Source organism: Gobio gobio, assembly GCF_949357685.1.
Source record: "Gobio gobio genome assembly, chromosome: 2".
Lineage (NCBI taxonomy): Eukaryota > Metazoa > Chordata > Actinopteri > Cypriniformes > Gobionidae > Gobio > Gobio gobio.
In genome coordinates, this window is record NC_137098.1 from 40,775,861 (window position 1) to 40,795,795 (window position 19,935).

Below are 19,935 nucleotides of genomic sequence, written 5' to 3' on the forward strand. Positions count from 1 at the left end.
GGGGTTGTGAATTAATACCCTATCATTTGTTGGCCATTATTCAGTTTCCTATCTCTCTTTGCATATAGATATTTTTTTTAAATGTTATGTTCATACCCGTAGGTATAGTAAAAAAGAAAATAGCAAGTTGTCTTTACTGATTTGTCTGTGTTTTTTACAGTCAGTGACAGCTCAAAGCAACGTTAGGTTCGAGCGTGAACGATGTGTTCGGTCATTGATTATGAATGATCTGTGCTCCATTGGCTTTGTCTGTACGCGTTTTGGCAGGAGGTATTGAACACAGCAACAAATCTAAAGTACATGCGACCCTATTTTCGGAAATAAACAGGAATATTCCTCACTACATATATATAAATCCGAAAATAAAATGAGCAGGGACCACGCCCCTGCTGCTTAAGGTCTCTAACGTACTTGTTTTATTTGATATCTACGATTTCAAGGAGTATAAGCGGACAAAAATATGAGGAAAAGGTAGGCCAAAGCTGAGACCCCGAGTGGTTGCCTTAAATATATTTTAAATAAAAAAACACTCACAATTAAAACACCGTGTTACTGTGTGAATGAATACATCACCTGTAAACTGTAGCCTGCTAACTGCTAAATATGAAAGCTGTTAACTTAATTTCCTATTTCAAAAACAAACATACATTGTAACATAAATTAACGTTATAATTTTAACTAGTTCCTTTATTCTTTGACCATAAAGTTAATTTAATAAGCGACACAACGTTTATAGCACTTTTATATCCCCTATCTATTCTTAATAGCAGAAGATAACAGCTTAAGTCAAACATGTAACGTTAGCCTGTCAGATGAAGGAAGTGTAACAAAACCTGCAAAGCTTATCCGCCGATTTTTCAACCTGTTAGTGTGATGCATAATGCATTCCTGAATATAAGTAACATATTTATAATTATTGTCTTTTATCAGTTGCACTGTGTGGTATTTACCCATATATAATAGGCAATTACATGACATTGCGTTTACCATTCTTTGAAGATTTAAAAAGATCATTATAACCTAATGATATCTCATTACTGCTTTACTCTCATGTTTAGTTCTGATCTATTTTTGGCCTTTCTTTTGTTATTTGCTGAAATTTATATTATATGTTACAAAATGCTATTATAGTTATAATTTGAATTTTTTATTAATATATATATATATATTCAGTTTTCATTTAAATTCTAGTTGCACGTGTTTTTTTTTGGTCATTTTTATTAGTTTTTAATCACTCATAGAGTTTTAGTTATTTTAGTACATCAAGTTAAACTGAATGAAAATGCAAAATGTTGCCTTGGGAACAAGGTGAAATAAAATGTTTGTTTTTTGTTTTATATTTGTATATTATATTTATTCAGCTAAATTCCAGTTAACATTTATTTATATCAAGTAAAAATAAATATTTTTTTGAGTTTTAGTTACCACAATAACCCTGTTTCTCACTCAGAGTTAGAATTCTTCTATAGTCTTTTTACTATATAGTAAAAATATGTATATACAATAAAAGTTTATATTTCTCTGTTTACATTGTTCAAATTCTGTCATTTGTATGATGTGTATTTGTGACCTAGGAAATGACTGGCTCTTTATTAGATGATGATAAAATGGACTATTGCTGATTCCTTGGTTGTCTGGAATTAAGTTTTCACATTTCTATTCCATGCCCTGCCTATTAATGTGACACAACCAGGATACACCATCATTTGGCTCTGTAGTGCTGATCCGATATGCTTAAAAAAATTTCTATTACACCTTGTAATATCTTTTGAATCCTGTGCTGATTGTGCAGAGATGTTATTTAGAGGCAGGTACAATGCTGGAAGATTTGACATTTGCATTTAATTAACTCCTTCCTCACATGAAATAAATGGAAAGTCTCATTGTCATAAAAATAATATTGATTGATATAAGGTTATGACGCTCTAAGATATTTGTGAACTTTCAAATTGTTCTACCCCAGAATGATGGTGTGGTAGTAGAGTGGTGGTCCAGTGTGTGGGGGCCGGTGGACGGTTCTGGGTCTGGTGTGAGAAGACGGAGTGAGGAAGTGTCTGTGGAGATGAAGGTGGGACAGAAGAACTCAGTGTGTATCCTGTCTAGTCGAGAGCGAGGAGCACGAGGTCTTGCCTCACACAGGATCCTACAGCAGCTTGTAGAGGAAAAGACACAGCGCATGAAATGGCAAAGCCAGGTAACTGCTGCAAAGATCTTTGACATTTTATCTGTGGACTATAAGCTGTCATCTGGGAATCTTGCTGCCTGCTGATCTCTAGTAGTGACTTTGAAAGCACAGTCATGGTCAGAATTATTGGCACCCCTGGTAAATATGATCAAATATGGCTGTAAGAATAAATCTGCATTGTTTATCCTTTTGATCTATCATTCAAAAAAATCACAAAAATCTAACCTTTCATTGAAGTAAAACAATTGAAAGTGGGGGGTAAATCACATTATGAAATAAATGCTTTTCTCCAAAATGCGTTGGCCATAACTATTGGCACCCTTTTATTAAATAGTTTTTGCAACCTCCTTTTGCCAAGATAACCGCTCTGAGTCTTGATCTATAATGCCTGATTGGTTTGGAGAACACCTGACAAGAGATCAGAGACCATGCCTCCATACAGAATCTCTCCAGATCCTTCAGATTCCCAGATCCATGTTGGTGCTTCTTCTCTTCAGTTCAGCTCACTCATCTTCTATAGGGTTCAGGTCAGCGGACTGGGATGGTCATGGCAGAAGCTTAATTTTGTGCTCAGTAACACATTTGTGTGTTGATTTAGATGTTTATTTTGGATTGTTGTCCTTATGGAAGATCCAACCACGGCCTATTATAAGATTTCTAGCAGAGGCTGTCAGGTTTGGATTTTTTATCTGTTGGTATTTGCTAGAATCCATGATGCAATGTATCTGAACAAGATGTCCAGAACCTTTAGCAAAAATATAGGCCCACAACATTAAAGATCCAGCTGTATTTTTAACAGTGGACATGTCATGGAGTAGTTTTTATTAGGGGTGCACCGATCCGACTTTTTCAGTCCCGATACCGATACCGATGCCTGGGCTTTGTGTATCTGTCGATACCCGATACCGATCCGATATATTGTTGAATTAATAATAAACTGTATATCTTCCACCTTATACCTTCCTTGAAGAGACTAAAGGCACCAGACTTTACTAACTAAACATAACTAAGACAAAATAACAGATGTATGTAAGGTGTTGAATTCTTATTTATTTAAAAAACAATTGTGCATTCAAATCTAAAATAGAATGTAATCTAACTTCTTTAAATAAATAAAATGTAGCAGTGGAAACAAAAAACAGTGTATTGGTCAAACATACAATAGTAATCTGACAGTTACCAAACATTTTTTACACTACAGATAATTGTTTTGGTATATAATCATATCAATATTAAAAAGTAGCATTACAAATTAACAAATAGTCTAATTTTCTACCATATGCAATTTAATAAAAATTTTCAGATAGCTAATAACAACTTTGTTCTGGTTTCACCTCACTCCAGATTAAATGATTGTAGGCTAGGCCTATTTATTTTACTACACATTGTCAACAGAAATAAGATGAAATACTGTTGATAATTAAAAATAATTCTTACTACCCACTCTTGCTAAAATGGGTAAGCACACTTGTGTTCTCATTTCAGATGCGTTCTGAGTAAATTAATAAACTGAGTTCATGAGTTCAGTGTTGGACAGATCAGTTGTTCTGGCCAGTCGTTAAAATGATTCTGTTCAAATGAGTCATTAGGTCACGAATCGGACATTAGCAGACGCGTTGTGTGCGAATCCCGTCTGTTAGAACATCGCGAAAGATGTCAACACACAGAAAACACTTCATAACTGGATATAATTTGTCTCCCGCTTATTGAAAGTATGCTTTATGTCAGCTGGTCAGAGAAGAGTCAATGTTTTTTGAGCGCAATTCACACCCAGTGATAATTCAAGGACAAAATTGTCCGAATGTGTCACGTGCAACATGGTTTCGGTCTTCCGAGCTTTTGATTTGGATTAATATGTGAAATATGAGAGCGAACACTGATTATTTTGAAGACCCAGAGAGCGCGCGCGGGGGAGGAGCTCTCAGATCGGTCTCTCAGTCACTCAGTCACAAGCGCAGCATCTGTTCTACATCACTCGTAAATCACAATAACTCATCAAATTAGGCTTTGGCCGTCAAAAAAATGTCAATGCAGGAAAGACCCTGACTTTGCAGTAATACCCTCGAAACAGCGACGAACTAGTTGGCGTGGCAAGCGTGAAATATCTCCTCCACACAGCCGAGTCTCTTCTAGCATGCGACACACGTGAAGCTGACGAATGATGTAGGTTCTGCTGCGACGGAAAAAAAAACACCTGGATCGGCTTGTGGATCTGTTCATTTTTCCGATCCCCGATCCAGCTATTTTGTCAGTATCGCGGCCGATATCCGATCCTAATATCGGATCGGTGCACCCCTAGTTTTTATCCCTGTTTGCACCAAACCCATCTGGTGAGTTTGCTGCCAAAAAGCTTTTTTTTTTTCTCCGTCTGACCATAGAACCAGGTCCATTTTGAATTTCCAGTCGTGTCTGACTACTGACTATGCTGGAGTTTGTTTCTGGATGAGCAAGAAGGAATTTTCTTGAAACCCTCCCAAACAACATGTGGTGATGTAGGGGTTGTTTGATTTTTTTGACCCCAAGACTCAACTGATCTCTGCAATTCTCCATCTGTGGTCCTTGGAGAGTCTTTGGCCACTCAAACGTTCCTCCTCGCCATGCATTAAGACAATATAGACACACAGCCTCTTCCAGGCAGATTTGTAACATCTTTGATTGGAACTTCTTTATTATTGCCCTGATGATGGAAATGGGAATTGTCAATGCTAGTTTAGCTATTTTCTTACAGCTACTTTCTATTTTGTGAAGCTCAACAATCTTTTGCTGCACATCAGAATTATATTCTTTGCTTTTACTCATTGTGATGAATGATTAGGGAATTTGGCCTTTGTGTTTCCTCATATTTCTACTCCTGTGAAACAAGAAGTCATAGCTAGACAATTTCATGTTCCTAGTCACCCCGGTGTGCTAAGAAATGTAAATATTAATGGGAATATACTTCTGAGTTATATTACTCATAAATAAATTATAGGCGTGCCAATAATTGTGGCTGTGTTTTGGAGAAAAACATTTATTTCATAATGTGATTTTTCCCCCGACTTTCCATTCTTTTACTTCAATGAAAGGTTAGATTTTTGTGAATTTTTTGAATGATAGATCAAAAGGATAAACAATGCAGATTTATTCTTACAGACATATTTGATATTTACCAGGGGTGCCAATAATTCTGACCACAACTGGAACTATTTTCATCTCTATTAAGACAGTCGATTTAGTTTTTATTTGTTGTGCCACCTGTGTATCTTTAATATTTGAGGTTCTAAATAATAAAATAACTTAATAAATAGCTTTATAGCCATGAAAGATTTTTCTTTCATTATTATAAAAAAAAATACCTGAAAAGGAAAGGTACACACTGCTCAGCATTAATAAATGTCTGTTCACATCAAGAACGATAACTATACCGATAAATATATTATCATCCACACCAAGGCATGACAACATTCTGTTTATTTTAAGCTTGCGCTGCAGTTATGTCGTCTGCTGCTTTAAATGCTCAAGCTCTTAAAAGTTGGTGGATTCTGATTGGCAGTCTGTATTTAACTTTCATCAGCTGAATTTTTTTTTATAACTGATTCCATTGATATTGTTCCTCTGTGTCATTATCATAATAGTTGTGGTGTGTACTTATTTATACTCATAGAATTAGAATAATTATTAAAACTTCATAGTTATAGCTATTGTAATAGTTATTGGTGTGAACGGGCCTTAATATTATGGGTTAGATGTGACTAAAGTAAAATCACTGCTCTTTTCAATTTCTTTCGGTGTCACAGAAAGTGGAGTTTCCAGAAAGCCCCCGCTCGACCTTTCTTCTGGCCTTCAGTCCAGATAGGTAATACCCCTCCTTCATTCAGTACTGATCTGATAAATAATTAGGCTACTGACATCAAAACTGACTGATTGATCAGGCCTCTTAGACATCAGAGGCCTTTCCACTCAGGCCCTATTATCAGAAAAATAATTAGAGGAACTTTTGTTATTTTTCTCTTCATAGGTCTTTAATGGCCTCTACCCATGTGAACCACAACATTTACATCACAGAGGTTAAGACAGGAAGGTGTGTTCACTCTCTGGTGGGCCACCGCCGGACGCCCTGGTGCTTGACCTTTCACCCTAGTATACCTGGCCTTATTGCTTCTGGCTGTCTGGACGGAGAGGTCCGAATCTGGGACTTGCATGTAAGTCTTGACTTTACCCATGATAGTTTGGTCAACTTGCACTCTTTTTTTCAGTACATTTGTCACCACAACTTAATTTTTCCCAAATGTTGAAGTATCTTGTGTTTCAGTATCAAGTATCAATTTTTGTTTCAGGGAGGCAGTGAGAGCTGGCTCAACGAGAGTAACTCAGCAATCGCATCCCTTGCTTTCCATCCCACGGCTCAGCTGTTGCTCATTGCCACCAACAATGAGGTGCATCTATGGGACTGGAGTCGGAAGGAGCCCTTCACTGTGGTGAAGACTGCTAGCGAGACCGAGAGAGTCAGGTTTGATGCGCAATGTTATTCATTTAAAAGGGATGGTTCACCCAGAAATTAAAATTCTGTCGTCAATAACTCATCGGTTGGAAAAGGTGGTGGGTATTTAGGGTGTTGCCTTGCAGTGGTTGACATCTTATCTCAAAGACAAAATCTTCTCTGTTAGCATGGGGAAGTATTCTTCTTCATCAGTTCCCCTATTATGTGGTGTGCCCCAAGGGTCCATTTTAGGCCCGCTTCTCTTTTCAATTTATATGTTGCCATTGGGTGCCATTTTTAAGAAATATGGGATCTCCTACCACTGCTATGCTGACGATACACAGTTTATCTACTTATTCCTTGGACATACTGTGTGACTGTTTTTAGGAGATCAAATGTTGGATGGCTAATAATTTTTTGCAATTAAATGAAAGCAAAAGCGAAATTTTGATTTTAGGCCCATCCAGGTCTTTATCTCCTTTTAATTTTGTTTCTATCTCCGCCAGTGTTCAACCTAATGTAAGGAATCTTGGGGTTACATTTGATTCGTCACTAAATTTTGAGAGACAAATCAGTTCAGTGGTAAAGGGCAGTTTCTTTCACTTGAGATTGATTGCCAAATTAAAACAGTTTTTGTCTCCAAAAGATTTAGATACCGTAATCATAACATCACGTCTGGACTACTGTAATTCCCTGTACTGTGGCCTGCCTCAAACTACAATCTCTCGCCTGCAAATTGTCCAAAATGCTGCAGCTAGACTTCTTACCGGCACAAAAAAGAGAGACCACATTTCTCCCATTTTAGCAACTTTACATTGGCTTCCTGTTAAGTTCAGAATCAATTTTAAAATTGCAGTAGTTGTGGACAAGGCTCTATCTGGTGTTACACCAAAATACATAAGTGACCTTCTAATTCCTTACACTCCCCAAAGAACTCTTAGGTCTTGTAATCAGCTTCTTTTAACTGTCCCACGTTTTCGCTGTAAAACTAAGGGTGGTCGGGCCTTCTCTGCTGCAGCACCTAAACTCTGGAACAGTCTGCTCCTTCATTAGCCAGCTTTAAATCAGCTCTTAAATCTCATCTGTTCTCTCTGGCTTTTGATTAGATCGATATTGGTAGATTTTTATATTTATTTATTATTTTGGATTGTATCGGGTCTAATGTGTTTATATTGTGTATTTGTCTTGTTTATTTTTATTCTTTCTTTTATATGCAATGCACATTGTCTTACTGTACAGCACTTTGTCGTAACTCTGTTTCTTTTAAATGTGCTATCGAAATAAAATTTGACTTGACTTGACTTGACCCCACGTCATCGCTAATGACTTTTGTTCGTCTTCAAAACACAAATTTGTAAGTCCATTCACCCAACAAAACTTTGATGCTTTGAAGAGTCACAATTGCTTTATATAATAAATAAGATTTTTATGCTTTTATTCTTGTATAAACATTAGTCAACACACATACATAGAGCACATCAAATATAGTAAACAAAAGCTCAAAAATGTTTGTTTGACGCGCAAGAAACAAGAGTCTGTTCTTGCACATCAAGCAAGCACATTTGAGCTTCTGTTTACCATATCCAATGCACTCTATGAATGTGTTGATCAATGTTTAAATATGAAGAAAAGCCTAAAATAAATCTGTTCATCATATAAAGAGAACTCTTATAAGAGTCTCTTTAGAAGAATTGGAAAAAACATTTGATTCATATAGATTACTTTTTATGATCTCTTTATGATTTTTTTGTTGTTGTTAAAAGTGTCGAGTGACTTTCAATGGAGAGAAAGAAATTTCAGGTTTCATTAAAAATTGTCATTTGTTTTTCAAAGTCATAAGGGTTTGAAACATGAGGGTGAGTACATGATGACAGAATTTTCAGGTTAACCATCCCTTTAATGTTCAACATTTAGATGCAGGCAAATCAGAGTTTACATCTGATGCTTTTGTGAGCATTCTGTGTTTTTTTGCAGGTTGGTGAGATTTGACCCATTGGGTCACTATCTTCTAACTGCCATTGTAAACCCTTCAAACCAACAGGTGATACTTTTTGCTGGAAATGTTGTTTTTAAACAAGACTCTACATTTCTGTTCATTAAAATGTGTGATGTAAATGTGCTTGTATTTGTGCGTTGCAGAATGATGATGATCCTGAGATTCCAATGGACAGTGTGGAGATGCCTCATCTCCGTCAGCGCTCCTTCCTGCAGTCCCAGCCTGTAAGACGCACACCCATCTTGCACAATTTCTTGCACATCCTCACTTCCCGCAACTCAGTTCCTCAGGCTGAAGGCACTCCTGCTGCTTCCCCTGATGAGGCCTCCGATTCGTCTGGGCGTTACGCTGTTTTGAGGGATCGTTCCCGGCTGCCATACCATGGTTGCGTTCAGTCACTCGGAGTGGTGTGTTTCTGTAGCCGTTGCTCATCAACGCGGAATCCATCTCCGCCTGACGATGACTCTTCAGACTCCTCGTCCGTGGACGGACAATCACACGCATCCACCTTTTCTTCTGCACGCACAGAGCCGCGAATACCGCGGTTTCCTGTCGAATCTCGTGCTGCAAATCGTCCCTCAGCATTTAGCTGCGTGTACGGTGGTGGGAGCAACGTGCGGAACCTTTCTTCTAGCTCTGGGAGGAGGAGAGCTGCTGGAATGGCGCCTATCCCACCTTTCCGGCAGCACCCGCCAGGCAGGGAAGGTGGAGGCCGTTTCCCTGGGGCAGACTGGACAGGCAGTGTGCTTAATGGACGAGGTAGTAGTTTGACTCCACCCAGAACCAGTGCTTCCTCCGTCAGCTCGCATTCTGTCCTGCGACAGCAAGGGACTTCCAGCCAATCACCTGTTTACACCTCTGCTAGTGATGGATGGGGCTTTCCTCATAGCAGTAGCAGCTCATCAGGGACTAGTTCTAGCAGGCACCGCCCACCACAGGAAGAGGGGCACAGCAGCCCTTCTTCTATCCGCAACGTTCTGCAGTGTAACCTTAACCGTTATTTCATGGAGTATGAGCAAATGCAGGACATTGCGCAACCACTAGAGGGCAGCAGGCAGGACCAGCAGACTCAGGAAATGCTGAATAACAACATAGACCCAGAGCAACCAGGCCCATCTAATTACCAGCCACTCTACAGCAACGAAAACCGTTCTCACAGTCACATGAATCGCTGTAGAGTCTGCCACAACCTCTTCACTTATAATCGGGGTACTCACCGCTGGGAGAGAACAGGTCAGCCGACATCTGCTGAGAGAAACGCAGCTTGGCAACCTACTAGTCCTGCCTTCCACAACGTAGCCCCAGTCTCTCATTCTGATCATCACCTTCTTGAACGCACACCAATGGAGCCCAGCCCAGATGCCCCAGAGCCTCATGTACCCTTTTCCCACAGCACAGCTACCAGTCAGCATGAGGATCAGGCCGTCGAGCTGGTCTTCAACCAGGGAACTGGCCAACTAGAGCGTGTTTACCGGCAATCTGCCACTTCTCATTCAGCAAACGTATCACAAGAAGCCTTAAACCAGGAAATGCCTGAAGACACACAAGACGATGATTACCTACGCAGGTGAGGCAGTAGACTTGTTTGAGTGCTTGAAGGGGTCATGCCATGGGAAATCAAACTTTCCTTGATTCTTTGATATGGAAAGGTCTCAATGTACCATGAAATCATAATATTTTTCATTTTCTTTTCCAGTTAAAAAAGACAATTTTTGAAACTAAGCTCCATGAAAGACTAGTTTTGTAGTTCCACAACTTACTGACATCAGACGATGGCTTATAGTCATCTACATTTAAATGACAGCAAAGAAGTTTAGAAACTTTGCCCGACCAGTCACAGTAAGGTAATTAGTAAGGTATTCTTTTTCTGCTTTCCCGTTTGGGTCAGTCGTTCAGACTTTCAATTGCCAGTGTTTTCACTGACCCCACTAAAAAAAATTTTTTTAGGTGGGGGCATGTATACACTACTGTTCAAAAGTGACAGTAAAGACATTTACAATTTTATTTATTTAAAAAAAGTTCTGTTCTTTTGAACTTTCTATTCATCAAGAATCTTGAAAATGTATCAGTTTTCACAGAAATATTAAAGGGTTAGTTCACCCAAAAATGTCAAAAATTCTGTCATTAATTACTTACCCTCATGTCGTTCGACACCCGTAAGACCTCCGTTCATCTTCGGAACAGAAATGAAGATATTTTAGTTGAAACCACTGTAGTGAGATGGACTTTGTAATGACGTCTTTAGTACCTTTTAAGGGTTAGAGAGTGTAAAGTGCCATTGTGCCAATGGAGGCCTTTCAGAGCCATCAGATTTCAACTAAAATATCTTCATTTCTGTTCCGAGGTCTTACGGGTGTCGAACGACACGAGGGTAAGTAATTAATGACAGAATTTTCATTTTTGGGTGAACTAACCCTTTAAGCAGCATAACTGTTTTCAACATTTATAATAGTAAAAATGTTGTATTAATAAACAGCCAAAAATATATCATTATTAAATATGTTCATTAAACTGCTCATTGCAGTGTGGATTGTTTTGTTATCCTGTCATAGGCTTTGCGAAGAGGCTGTTGGCAGTGCAAACTGTATTGGATCTGACAGCAAACCCGAAGTCTGTGTGTGAGTGCAGTTACTCATTTAACATGTGAAGGGACTGACACAGCAGTTGAAAATGGTTCGCATGTGAAATGAGCAACAGCTCTGCGTGAGGTGCTCTGGTGCTAACACATGGCTGTGAGTTTGCTGTCTTGTCAAATATAATTTTTAACTCCCTTATTCTTCAATAATAGCCTCTTCGCAAAGCCGGTATTATATAGTGACAGGATCACAAAGCAGTCTGCACTGCGATGCGCCACATAAACTGTTATTAGAGTAAAATGATAAGGCACCTTGTTTGAGCTTCAAGGAAAAATGTCTAACGTGGAAATCAGCTTGATCTGACCTTGTGCCTGTCTGTGTGCACTCTATTAGCCCTCACAGCAGAGTGTGCCATCCAGAGCTGGACCTAATATTAATGAGGTGCTTATCTGCATATCAGCACTCTCCGTTCCCGACAGCATAGATGAATAAACATTAAAGGGATAGTTCACCCAAAAATTCTGTCATCATTTACATACCCTCAAGTTCTTCGCAAAAGAAGATATTTTGAAGAATGTTGGTAACCAGACAGTTGACGTTATCCATTGACTTCCAAAGCAGGGAAAAAAATACTATGGATGTCAGTGGCTACCGTCAACTGTCTGGTTCCCAACATTCTTCAAAATATCTTCTCAACAGAAGAAAGAAACTGATACAGGTTTGGAAAAACTTGACGGTGAGTAAATGATGACACCATTTTCCTTTTTGGGTGAACTATGCCTTTAAGAGTTGAGTGACAGCAGGCAAGACCAGGACAGACAAAGTGTCTTTTTGTATTTTGCTACCTAAATTATAAATCTAACCAGAAAAGAAGGACGGCTTTGCTTAGAGACAGGCCAGTGTATTTTTGAATGTCATTGTTTTTCTATCTGAATTTATTTGAATTTCACAAGGGCGTGTTGTGTTCACCAAGCATGTCAGAAATAAAATGCATGGCAGACTTCTGAGAGGGAGTTAATTTTGAGCCGTCACATACAAGTCAAAATTTCACTCTGAACTGCTGAGTTCTGCTCTATAACAAATGAATGTATCTGCAAGACACTGACAGTGACTATAAGTGAGAGAAACATGTTTGATGTATTAACACTGTTTATATCTACTCAAGCAGCACGAATCTGCCATTTGAAATTTGTGAACTTTCATTTCAGATGTAAGGGACACCACAAGGTGCTGAAAGTGCTTGAATTTAGTTTTAGAAATGTAAATACCGGAATTTCTGAAAAGAGCATCTTTTGTTGAAAAGTGCTTAAAAGTGCTTTCAATTAACTTAGGCTATGTGTGTACACTACCGTTCAAACATTTAGGGTATGTTTTTTTTTAAGTCAGTAAAAATACAGTAAAAACTCAAATGTTTTCTATTAGAATATATTTTATATATATTGTCAGTGTCACATGATCCTTCAGGAATCATCAAGAAACATTTCTTAGACATTTACAAATGGTTGTGCTGTGTAATAATATTGTAGAAACTGTAATACATTTCTTTTCATGTTTCTTTGATTAATCAGTATTTATTAGAAATAGATTTGAAATCTTTTGCAATATTTAAATGTCTTGAAAAAAATATACTTTTTTAGTTTAGAGAAACTTATAAGATACTTTTACTTGTTTAGAGAAAATATTTAAAAAATGTTTAAAATGCTAGTGTATACGCTTAGCATGCGTAACATGAGCATATTGTGTTCAGAATCTGATTTTTTTGTTTTCTTTTTTCTTTCAAATAGCTGATTTAACAAGTTTGTGTTTTGGCCTGTCAGTCTTTTCATCATGGCTTCTGTAGAAATAATTAGTTGCTAGTATTCAATAAGACTTAGTGTACTTTTATTTCATAGTACAGGGGCCAGTTGCATAAACTAAGCCATTATGTTAAGACAGTGTCTTAAGATCTAGTATGAGCCACTAGCAGTTAGGCAAGTGGCATTCAGTCTTACTTTTCTTATCAAATTAGGCCAGTCTATGTTTTTATGTAACTGATTTTAAAAAGTTATGAACAGTCTTAAAGAAAAAAATGTATGTCTAACTTGTAAGACTAGTCTTAACGGTTTACGCAACCGGCCCCAGTTGATATTTTGTGCATCACTTAAGCCCTGTGTAACTGGTCATGAATTTTTATTTGGTCATGATATTTGTATGAACCATGGGTCAGACTGCTGATGCTGCATGGTGACTAGACTCCATCATTAAGGAAAACAATGACTCACAGACTAGTAGTCAACTTATTTTCTGGACTGTCACATTCGACTATTTAAAATGAGTCATGAGTAGGTCACCGGCACACTTGGCTCGTAAGGTGTCTTTTAGAGAAGTCTGACTTACTTGAGTTCTGCAGTTAAGTTAACAGCCCACTTGTATAAGTTGACATTAATCATATTGGCACTTTTGTAAGGAATCTGACCTAAAATGTGGGACAATCTTTCCGATTTCGCCCCTCAAGTGTTCCTGCAATGCACTCTACAGTCCATTAGGGGACAGTAGCTCACCACGCTGTCCATATATTTTGGAAACTGCACATATCCCAACACTGAGTGGCCAGTGGGCCTTTATTCTGATTTTGTACTTGCACTCCAACACACCGACCTCCTCTTCTCATGTTGATGAACAGCCTGACCCATGAACATGGCTGTACTGTGATTCAGTTTTGTTTTAAGGCCAAAGCTGGGCAAAGAAAAGCAGTGTCACACTTTACTTATGCAGGAAAGCAGACATTTTTCTTTTATGATAATACTATCATTTGACGTTCTCCCATGAGTCCCACTCCAGTTCAGTGTTATTAACTCATGGCTTTGAGCATGGTGCAAAGATTCAGAATGAATTCTCATCAATACCTTCTATATTGTCGTACCTGAAACAAGAGCAACTTGTAAAATAAATAGCAAGTAACATCATTATTGTATATTTAGTGACAGTTGCCTCTTTACAATAGCATATGGATAGAGACTAAAAGTGCTGATATTTAAATCGTTACTGTAAAACTGTAATACCAAGCCATGCTACATGTTTGGTACTTGAGAAGGTTATCGTAGACGAAACAAGTTAAAAATACCCTCAGCATTAAAAGAACAGCAAATTTTGGAAATATTTTGTGCGATTTTAAAGAGAGTTTGCTTCATCTCTGTTAAAATGCAGATCTTGATCTTTAAGAGTCAAAGGGAGCAAACAAAGCAAACTGCGTGAAAAGAAGTCAGAATCGATCCGTTCTGTATTTGCTGTGAGTCAAAGGGCAGAAGATGGCATTCTAATGAAGAGCTGAGCACACCCACACCAAAACATTCACGTACACACACATTACAATGACTCATGCTGAATAAAAATGCCCCGCTCGCTACACAACTGTCCGTCCAGCTTTGTGCCCTGCCAGTCGGAGGCAGCATGTTTTCGTCCACGGGACATGGTCTCCTCTCTTATTGGCCTTCATTGAACTCTTTGTTGTATGAGGAATAGTACAACTCAAACTTAACAAATGCCCCAATTTAATGGGTTATTAACCGATTCCTAGCCAAGCCTGGCAAAGCGCACATCATTACTTACACATTATATTCATTTAGCCTTTGCAAAACAGTCGGTAATGAGCATACTAATGTCCTTGTGCAGTTTAATGAGATTTTTAATGATTGTGATGGCGGCGTGTTACTGTAGACTAGTGGAAATGTCGTCTTTGTCTTTGTGTGACATCCTGTCCCGAGATTTTTTTTATATGAACAGGAAGTGAAGGTCTTCACAATTCGCAAACATACAAAGCTATATAATTCTGTTTTGTAGGAGGCTGCTGGAGTCGTCCATGATGTCTCTTTCCAGATATGACGTCTCTGGATCACGAGACCACCCCATCTACCCCGACCCGGCCAGGTGATTCACTGTGTGTGTGTTGTGTAAACTGCATTTCGTGGTCATGCCGGTTGGCCAGTGAGGTCTGGGTAATGAGGAAGAGTGTGTGTCACACTCACACCGCCGGACAGCAGTGTGACATTTCAGACCTGCCAGCATCCCAATGTCCCCCTAATTCAAACATGCACACACAGGGCCTGTCAGCATCCTCTGACTTTGTGAGTGAGGCTCATAATAAAGTGAATTCATGGCTAGTGAGTCATTGTTGAGCTCTGAGGAATCAGCTGTGGTCTGGGATCAAGACAGATTGTTAGCACGGACTCCCGCTGGCAGGTTCGCACAAACACATGGGCTGACGCACACCTCTAACCTGTGAATTACCACAACAGACTCATTTCCCCCAGAGCAGAATGTACCTGGTGTTAGAAGGGTAGTCTGACTCCAACACATTCAGAGCCACAAGTAATTGGCGCTATATGACTGTTGTTTCCTGCCGGATCTCTCTCTCTGTCTGCCTGTGTATTGGTCTAAAACACATGCCAATAAACAGTGTATGTGTACACGGTGGTGTGTTTAGGCTCTTTCAGACAGACTGCTACTCTTCTGGCTGATTCTCGGTTCCTTAGGATCTCTATAAAAATCTGCCAAATTTCTGTGATTTGTGTGTGTTTGTAAGGGAGAATATGCGGTTTTGTTTGCTTCGTAATTACAGTAATTGTCTTTGTGACTGGTGAGGATGTTACACACTGGTGATTATTTGGAGTTTAGCTCTGTTTGTTTTATATTATAGTTCATCTGTTCTAAGCTGGTGGCAGATTTCCTTGCTCAACTAGTCCAAGACAGAACGAAACTCCAGATGCTCTTCCTGTACAATGGGTTTTAGTTTTAATGCCTTCATACAGCGAGTTGTCCTGACAAAATGCTAACCAATGTCTCTGCAGCTGAATTAAATGCAGAATAGATTTGCTTCTTATCAGCAATTCATAAAAGTTGTTTAAAAACATTTGATTGGTTTGTTGATACTGCTGTCCTATGGAAGTAACTCTGATTGACCATTGCATGAATGTATACAACAGACAGTCTGTGATTGGTTTTAGTTCTGAACCCCTGCAAAAAAAACCCAAAACGATATTAAGTTACAGATAAAGTTCATACATTTTAGGCACGTTTTCAAAATAATTAGATGCCAATATTAGCAACCATATTTTGTATCAGTGTATCTCCTGCTAATACAAGTATTTATTTGATTTAATATAGTTCAGTAAAAAATGTGAGGATGACTTGTTTGATATGCTTTCTATCTAGTGAAAATCTAACATTGTGGTTGTTTGTGTGTGTGTGTAGGTTGTCCCCTGCAGCGTATTATGCACAACGAATGATCCAGTATTTGTCTCGGCGTGACAGCATTCGGCAGCGCTCTCTCCGTCCCCCCAGCAGACCCCGAGCCCTCTCCTCTAATTCCAACAGCCTTTCCCCTGGCCCCGCCCCCAGTGTGGAGAACAACGAAGTTGACTTTGAGGAGTTTGAGTAAGTAAACAATCGCCCAGACATATAAAGCCTGTGCCAAGTAATTGTTCCAGAGTTGTTACCTACTCTCATCCGCTTATAAAAATCTCTATTTATTTATTTCCCTGTATTGTTGCTAGGCAACCCAACAAACACACAAGGCAGGCTCTGAATGCCAGAATGCTATCACTTGTGCTTTTCAACCGACTTATTGCGCTTGCCAACAATTTGTTTGTTGGGTTGCCTGTGGCGTCTCTTCTTATAGCGTTTGGCATTAGCATTGGCCTTGGCTTTAAATGCAGTTTGACTGATTCCGATGGGATGTTGTAATGTAGTGCTGTGAGATTGCTGCTCTTTTCCTCAGCTGCCGGACAACTGTGAACTTATATTTTTAGTTTAGGGGTCAGAAGAATTTTTCTTCTTATCCATCATGTTTTCAGTTCAAGTCAAATGATTTGTTTTGTGCAAAATACATATTGTTTCAAAACAGGTATACTAAGAATTGTGCCTTCCAAACCACCCAGTGATCAAGGCAAAGGTGACAATGACAAGGAAAATCTCCATACAATGTTTAATTAGATGAGGAACAGACCTTGGGAGTCAAGCTGGGGAAGACCCTCTCGGGCTGTCAAATACACTACTGGCTAAATGTTTGGGGTCAGAAAGATTTTTTATGTTTATGAAAGAAGTCTCTTTAAGTCTCTTAAGAAGGCTACATTTATTTGATTAACAGTATGAATAAAACAGTAATATTGTGAAATATTATTGCAATTTCATATAACTTCTGTTTGAATATATATATATTTATATATATATATATATATATATATATATATATATATATATATATATATATATATATATATATATATATATATATATATATATATATATATTAGGGATGCAACAATACAGTTAGTCCACGGTTCAATACATACCTCGGTTTTTAACCACGGTTTTCGGTTCGGTTCGGTTCTGATGGCTTGACACATACATTTTTTTCATTTTAAGGAGAAAAAAGTCTATTTTTTATTGCAATACTCTTTCTTTATTTTACTTAAAAGAATTGAAAAACCTACCTTAAACTTAAAACTTTACTTAAAAAAAACCTTGTATTCCTAGTCTATTGTATAATATAAAATATTATACTATAATTATAATATAATTATAATATAAAAAAAATATATATATATATAAGATTTACACTGGCAGCTCAGAGCTGTACAGCAGCATTAAAGTATGAAATTGAATGAATGAATGTAAAAATAAAACACTACATAGACTTCACTATAAAATATACATTGATTCTTATTAAAGCTACTGTATTAAAGTTCTTCAGTCAAGAGCAGCGAGTGATTTTCTCTTTGTCTTTTGTTGTTGTATTAACATTAAAGGGATAGTTCATTCAAAAATGAAAATTCTGTCATCGAGAAATGAATACAGGTTTGAAACAATATTAGAGTGAGTAAATAATGACATCATTTTAGAGGTGAACTGTCCCTTTAAGGACCGCGTGTTTACTACTGCGCTGTTGTCAATTTAAAGGGATCCCATGGTGTTAAAGGGTTAGTTCACCCAAAAATGAAATTTCTTCCATTAATGACTCACCCCAATGTTGTTCCACACCCGTAAGACCTCTGTTCATCCTCGGAACACAGTTTAAGATATTTTAGATTTAGTCTGAGGGCTTTCAGTCCTTTGAATGTAAGTGTAAGCACACTTTCCTGTCCACGTCCAGAAAGGTAATGAAAACATCATCAAAGTAGTCCATATGTGACATCATTTGGTTAGTTAGACTCTTTTGAAGCGTCGACAATACATTTGGTCCAAAAATAACAAAAACTAAGACTTTATTAAGCATTGTCTTCTCTTCCGGTTTAGTTTGAATCTGCGTTCACGACGCCACAGTGAACGCGGATTCAAACTAAACCATCTTGACACCATGGGATCCCTTTAAGACCTGCGTGCATCTAATATACAGACACACGCGATTTTACTTTCACTTTAGACATAACCGACTGTGTTTATGTTAACCATGTGTGTATTTGACAGTATTAGCGCAGTAAGACGACTATTTAGTCCTATAATCAAGTGTTTGACAGGCGTTTAGTGCGCATGCTCGGAAAAGCGCATGTTAAAACCGCGCACGCGAATTAAACCGGCAAGGCTTTAAAACTCATACAAATAATGAACTTTCGTGACTGTGAATAACTGTAGTGTTCCGTGAGTATAACTCTACCACTAACGTGTGATGTTAATGTATGTCGCGTTGTTCAGTATATTGGGATGGAGGCAAATGATAGAATTTGTAGAAAAATAATTAATTAAATGCAAAACCGGAAAAAATTTAATTCACAAGCGCGTATTGAACCGTGAATGCCGTACCGAATGGTTCAATATTATATTGAGAATTGTGGTATCCTTTATTTATTTATTTATTTATTTATATATATATATATATATATATATATATATATATATATATATATATATATATATATATATATATATATATATATATATATATATATATATGTATATATATGTATATATATATATAGATGTATATGTGTGTGTGTGTGTGTGTGTGTGTGTGTGTGTGTGTGTGTGTGTGTGTGTGTGTGTAATGTAATGCAAGGATGACAATCTCTTTTGATCCATTTTAATGCTTCTTTGCTGAATAAAAATATTAATCTTTCCAAAACTAAGTCTGACTGACCCCAAACTTTTGAACAGTAGTATATACACAAATTTATCCAGCCACATAATATTAATGATAATATTGATTAATTTGTTAAATATAATGACTATAATAGGTTCTAATGAAATAAGAGTCCAAGGGATATGTGAGTAGGTGGGAAAGAGATCCAGGCTGTGCATGACAGATGCCAGACTCAAACACTGGATAAGACGCTGCAGAGGCAGATTGGGCACAAATGTGGGGGTTGTTTTTGGGTTGTTTTTTGTAGAATATTTGGTGAATAATCTATTGTTTTTTCCACAAGCAAATTATGAAATGTCCCTTTCAATCTCATTACCAGCCATTCAAAAACCTGAGCAATACTCTCTTATTTCTAGGAGCTCAGTTATGAAGTCCAGACTCATATTTTTTATTATACGAATGCTATTTTAATTTGTTTGCAAAATGTGTTTTTGGAAGCAGCCAGCTAGTCTGTGCTCAGGGCTTTAGTCATTGGTCCTTTTATGGAACCATTAATGCTCCAACTATGTCTTTCTTTCCCTCTTCCCAACCCCTCCACTAGTTGAATATCAGTGCTTCTCTCCACTCTAAACCACGCAGCTCTTCTCTCCCTCTCTTTCTCTCTTT

General features: G+C 37.9%; 1 protein-coding gene across 3 annotated transcripts in view; it reads left to right on the plus strand.

Moving 5' to 3' along the window:
• The first annotated feature begins 253 nt into the window (after positions 1-253).
• The window catches only part of ambra1a (autophagy/beclin-1 regulator 1a), a 120,725-nt gene continuing 101,043 nt past the window's right edge, over positions 254-19,935 (plus strand). Inside the window, exons 1-9 of one of the 3 annotated variants that reach the window (XM_079810852.1) lie at positions 254-471; positions 1,964-2,194; positions 5,962-6,020; positions 6,183-6,366; positions 6,502-6,674; positions 8,619-8,685; positions 8,784-10,207; positions 15,036-15,122; positions 16,446-16,628. In XM_079810852.1, coding sequence (XP_079666978.1) covers positions 2,063-2,194; positions 5,962-6,020; positions 6,183-6,366; positions 6,502-6,674; positions 8,619-8,685; positions 8,784-10,207; positions 15,036-15,122; positions 16,446-16,628 — 2,309 coding nt within the window. In that variant the 5' untranslated portion in view covers positions 254-471; positions 1,964-2,062. The remainder of the gene's footprint in view (positions 472-1,963; positions 2,195-5,961; positions 6,021-6,182; positions 6,367-6,501; positions 6,675-8,618; positions 8,686-8,783; positions 10,208-15,035; positions 15,123-16,445; positions 16,629-19,935) is intronic. The other 2 variants (XM_079810853.1, XM_079810854.1) reach the window with 2 other exon arrangements.